Below are 4,771 nucleotides of genomic sequence, written 5' to 3'. Positions count from 1 at the left end.
AAGGTGTTCAGAATGACCATTTGCACGTGGAGACACTTTGCGTATACGATGGGACCTTACAGACAGTGATAAGATACATACAAGCCGAAATTAGATTCGGCGCGTACCATATGTTCTGCCCCAAGAAGCAAATGTGACGTGCTGATCTTCCATTGGGACTTGATGGAGATTGCCCAGCATTGGAATAGGCGTAGGACCAGGGGGGAGATGTGTCTTAGGATGGTGCTTAGTCGAAGTGGAGTAGACGAGATATGACAAAAATAAGAGAACTAATGCGCCAACAACGTTTAAGGCTGACATGGTGAAGTAAATGGGAGAATAGGTCGAACAGGCCTGCCTATATTCTCCCAGCCATCGTACCTTGCTTTAATACAAGTGGCCGTGCCGTCTTGTGAGAAAATTCATGGAGCAGTAACGTAGTGGCAGCTGTCGGGTGCCGTAATGGAATGGAGATATGCGATACAGCATTGCAGCGGTACTACTGGGCGACCGTTGGGCGCGTTGAGGCCATCTTTGGAGGCTTAGTATCAAGCACTGCTGGGGATGCAAGAATTTCCTAGATACAGACAAACCTACTATACACATTACGGCTGATACAACTCGCGGGTCAGTCACATATATGAGTCGTGTGCCGCACATGCAGCAGCCGATCGGATAACGGCATTGCACGCGCGAGTCCCGGCATTCAGGTCCACGTTATTGTTGACCGATCAGATTAGGGATCGCGAAGGTGCCACCCTACACTCCTCGGGCACCTGCACATGGTCATTACATGTTGATGAGGATGAGCGCGCAGGCAATATACATCCTAGGGATCACGATAATAAGTGTACAGACCAGGAAGAAGAGATCGTACCTTGTTCAGGGAGCTGTAGCCGCCTCAAGCATTTTCAACTTCAGACGGCGTCGGTTGCAAAGGTTGGGTTAACGCAGCCAATCATGATCAATAACCCCATCGAATCTTGATGTACACGTGCACATCTGTATCTCCGCTGAGTCAATCTACGCGCTCCGATGGCGTACAAGTCAGTACGAGTGTATATAGGTACGTAGGAATAGTAACAGACATATCTCAGTCTGGGATGTTATAATCAGGGGCTGGGAAGTCAGCACGTTGGCATCTCTATCGATACACAGCGGAGTCGCTGTCTTCAAGTATTCCAATAAAATTGTATAGTAATAGTCTGTCTTGGACGTATCTACAACACAGGAATATGTCGGGCACGGATTGATCCTTAGTCAGAGCCTGAATGGATTCAAGCTAAACGGCGCGCAATTGCATACAGGCAACCTCGAAATGAGGGTCCCACCGACTCATGGACTTCAGCGCTCTAGCAGCGTTACGGACCTGTGTTTATAATAGCATGATTTTCGAGATGTTGCACATACCAGCTCGAAGCAAGCTCAAGATTGAACCGCATCGGCGAACAGCTGTCCAACCAATTTGGCCGCGGCGTCAGACCGAGGATGAATATCGCAGACAAATGGCTTCGGATGGCTAATGCAACACGTGTCGTTAGTCCCCATCTCAGAGCTATGGAAGTTAGGTTTCTCGCCTGATTGATCCAGGTACGAACGCAACTTCAGGAGAAATTTCGATGCCATCCTTGTCGCGAGCTTTGGCTATGTCAAACACAGATATTATGCTCGCCATCGCGAGCCAGACACTAGCATCGCCCAGCAGACGCCCAGGGCATACACTAGACACAGGTATCAGTATGAGCGTGGAAAGATTGCAGTAACGACGCACCGTCGTCCAAATCCGAATATGATCTTACGCGGATCTTTGAGCTCAGCTTCCACTTTGTCCATTTGTTCAAATCGCTCTGGGAAGAATGTATCGGGATCACGGTACATATTTGTATCCCTCGTCATTCCCCTTTCGTGGATCGAAGGCGGAATCAACATCGTCCGAGGCTGAGAATACGCAGCATGAGCACGTACCAGAGGTTCGCAATCATCATGGATCCATGTGGAATGTGAAGGGTGTTGTATGTATCCTCAGTCATGGCCCTATGTGGAACAGCTACATACAAGTCGGTCAGTGTACATTGGACCCCGGACATCATGCGGCAGTCTTACCAAGAGACCCGGGAGGGTTCCACCTATGCTGGCAATTAGTAGCGACAAAGCATAGCCACAGGCCAGACATTCAGATCCATACCGGTACACCTCCTTCAAGACACACTCGAGATACGGCAGCGAAGCCCTGTCGTCCCAGTCAGGAAGACGACTAGATCCGATTACGCGGTCAATCTCAGCCTGTGCTTTCCTGAAGACTTCAGGGTGGAGTGTCATAGCAAGCATGAAAGTTAGCATTGCTGCCCCTGTCTGCATAGATGACATCCTTCAATATCAGCAACAGCACGTAGCAAGATCGAATCAGATTCTTACAGTGTCAGCACCAGCTGGACCGAATGCGACACTTTAGACGGATCTGTGCAAGATGTGGCTTTTGCGACCCACCGCTGTACATAATACTTGACAGACACATTAGCTCGCGTTCCTGCTCGGGTGTCATGTCATCTTGTGCTTGTGTGTGCTCCTCGAGCATAGTTTTTAAGAATGACGGCCTAGCCGATCCGGATGCCTGATGTGCTCGTTAGTGCGTCACTCATTGCAGCAAGTAAGAGAGCACCATCTCCTGCTTGACTTTCTCGTATGGAATATTCATCATGGCCTGTACCAATCCTCGAACCTTTTCTACTCGTCGACTGACGCTAAAACTAGGCAGCCATGTCAAAACACGTCGTACTGCAATACAACAACCATGTAAGCGCGCCAAATCCTGCACAAGGTACGTGTAGACTTACCGGCTGGGAAAAAATCGATCAACGTGGAAGCTAGCCCACCCAGACTTGTGATTTCGCAGACAGCTTCGTCTGTGAGAACCACTAGTTCGTCGTCGATAGAAGTCACCGAGTGGCCGTACGCTATCTCCAACATCAGCGCAGCTGGGTATCTGACTCGGAAAACACATCAGCTCAATGTAACACATCCGCAGAGGCATGTACGAACCTCTTGATGTGTAACATGAAATCTTCGGGAGTCTGCATCAGTTCCATGAGCAGCTTCAACGACTCCACGCGGTGCAGAGGACGGAAACCTGCTAGTGATTGTGTCGTGCCAACGGCGTTCTGGCACAACCGCCGGTGCTTGCGCCATTGGTCGTTGTATGGGAGGAAGGGTAGATTGGGTTTCCAGTCTAGGCTGAATGTACATCGACGTGAGCGTCGTCATCAAAGCAGAAAATGTCAGAACGCACACATCGGTAATCAGACCAAAGTGAGGTCTGTCCGAGTAGATGGCACCGCGTTTATCCAAAAGGTCATCTGCAGCCTGCAAGGTGTTTAAGATGACCATTTTTACGCTGAGGCATTGTGCGTATACCACAGGGCCTGCCAGCAATACATCAATTTCTGAGGTGCATGAAGCCCAGAGCCGGCGGTACACGCACCATACTTTTTGCCCCAGTCCGTGAACACGATGTGCTGGCCCTCCGCCGGAACTTGGTGGAGATTTCCCAGTACGGGGATCGGCGTGGGACCAGGAGGAGGCCGCGCCCCGAGACGGGGATGGGTCGACGCAGAATAGACGACATACGACACCAACAGGAGGACCAATGCGCCAGTGATTTCCAGGAAAGCCATAGTGAAGACGACGAGCAGGCGAGACACTTGCCAGACTAATAAACCTTATTTAAATATTCTCCACAGATTCTGCATCAGGTTGCCGCTGCGCTTGCACAGAAACAGCTAGCCATAGTAGAATGGAGCGAACAATCGGGGGTCTCCGGTATGATGCCAGTCTGGCATTGATCGTGGCTGGCTAGAGCTTCCTCGGTAGCTCCCACTGCCTTCCTACGTGTACTACTAAGTAAACCTAAGATGCGAATGAACTAGGTATGGACATGTGTCGCGGGCTAGTACGCCAGCAGCGTGTCGCACTGGTAGGCTTGAAAGTAGTACTGACTCCGATTATTGGATGCCGAGCACCTCTGGCTCAATGTATACATATACACTAGTGAGCGCTGAGCTCCTGCCTCCGCCTGCGATGTCTAATTACACGCATTTGGGCCAATTAGAAGTGTAGGACTAGCTTGAGATCCGATCGTGTACATACCTTGTGCTCAGATACATAGACGCATGGTGAGCACTGAGCGGCCATTCTGCATTTTCGTGCGATATGTTGTCATTCTCTGTGGAGAATCACACGTCTATATCCGTACTTAAGTCATGCGATCCGCTCAAGAGGGAGAACGACGGTCGTAGATCGAGGTCTGCACGCGCGCTCATCGCTGGTATTACTAATAGGTTGCTTATACCTATTTAGGACCGGGTGGCGTGCCCTCGTCCACTGCTGGTGGCAGGTTAGCTATGATTTATGTCTCAATTTATATCTACTCTCGTCTATCCCTCCTCCCTGTCTGCTACGTATGAAAAGTCTCGTATATTGTTGTAGTCTGGCAGTTGACGGTGCGCGAAACGCAGACTTTTACCTTGCTCATTACTTGTGCTGTGCTTGTAAATTCTGTGTGGCGTCACCTCTGGCTCGGAAGCGCAAGCGAACGACACAGCGTGGCTATGAAACTATATGGACTTGTTCGGGTTCTGGCATGCTTGCTGATAATTATCTATCTGCGATTAGCCTCCGGCGATCACACCACTGTCTTCCCTGGCTCCGATGTTTTCAAGTTGTCATGCCTTGAGCTTCTCCGATCTATGTGGGACTTTTGGCTAAGATCCATTGTTATTGAAATAAGTAAACAGCT

At 49.9% G+C, this 4,771-nt stretch overlaps 1 protein-coding gene across 1 annotated transcript; it reads right to left on the bottom strand.

The window, feature by feature from the left end:
- Nucleotides 1-1,543: 1,543 nt before the first annotated feature.
- On the bottom strand, nt 1,544-3,650 carry FIBRA_09188 (uncharacterized protein; the record flags this gene model as incomplete). Its single annotated transcript, XM_012321510.1, has 12 exons — nt 1,544-1,700; nt 1,751-1,879; nt 1,945-2,026; nt 2,083-2,105; nt 2,165-2,331; nt 2,395-2,408; nt 2,467-2,590; nt 2,639-2,754; nt 2,814-2,962; nt 3,019-3,210; nt 3,266-3,398; nt 3,458-3,650. 12 exons carry the CDS (start codon nt 3,648-3,650, stop codon nt 1,544-1,546), a joined length of 1,479 nt encoding a protein of 492 aa, XP_012176900.1.
- Between the last annotated feature and the right edge of the window lie 1,121 nt (nt 3,651-4,771).

This window comes from Fibroporia radiculosa (genome assembly GCF_000313525.1).
Source record: "Fibroporia radiculosa TFFH 294 genomic supercontigs, scaffold13280, whole genome shotgun sequence".
Lineage (NCBI taxonomy): Eukaryota > Fungi > Basidiomycota > Agaricomycetes > Polyporales > Fibroporiaceae > Fibroporia > Fibroporia radiculosa.
The sequence above is the reverse complement of the archived record's forward strand: the minus strand, read 5'-3'. Positions and strand labels throughout refer to the sequence as shown.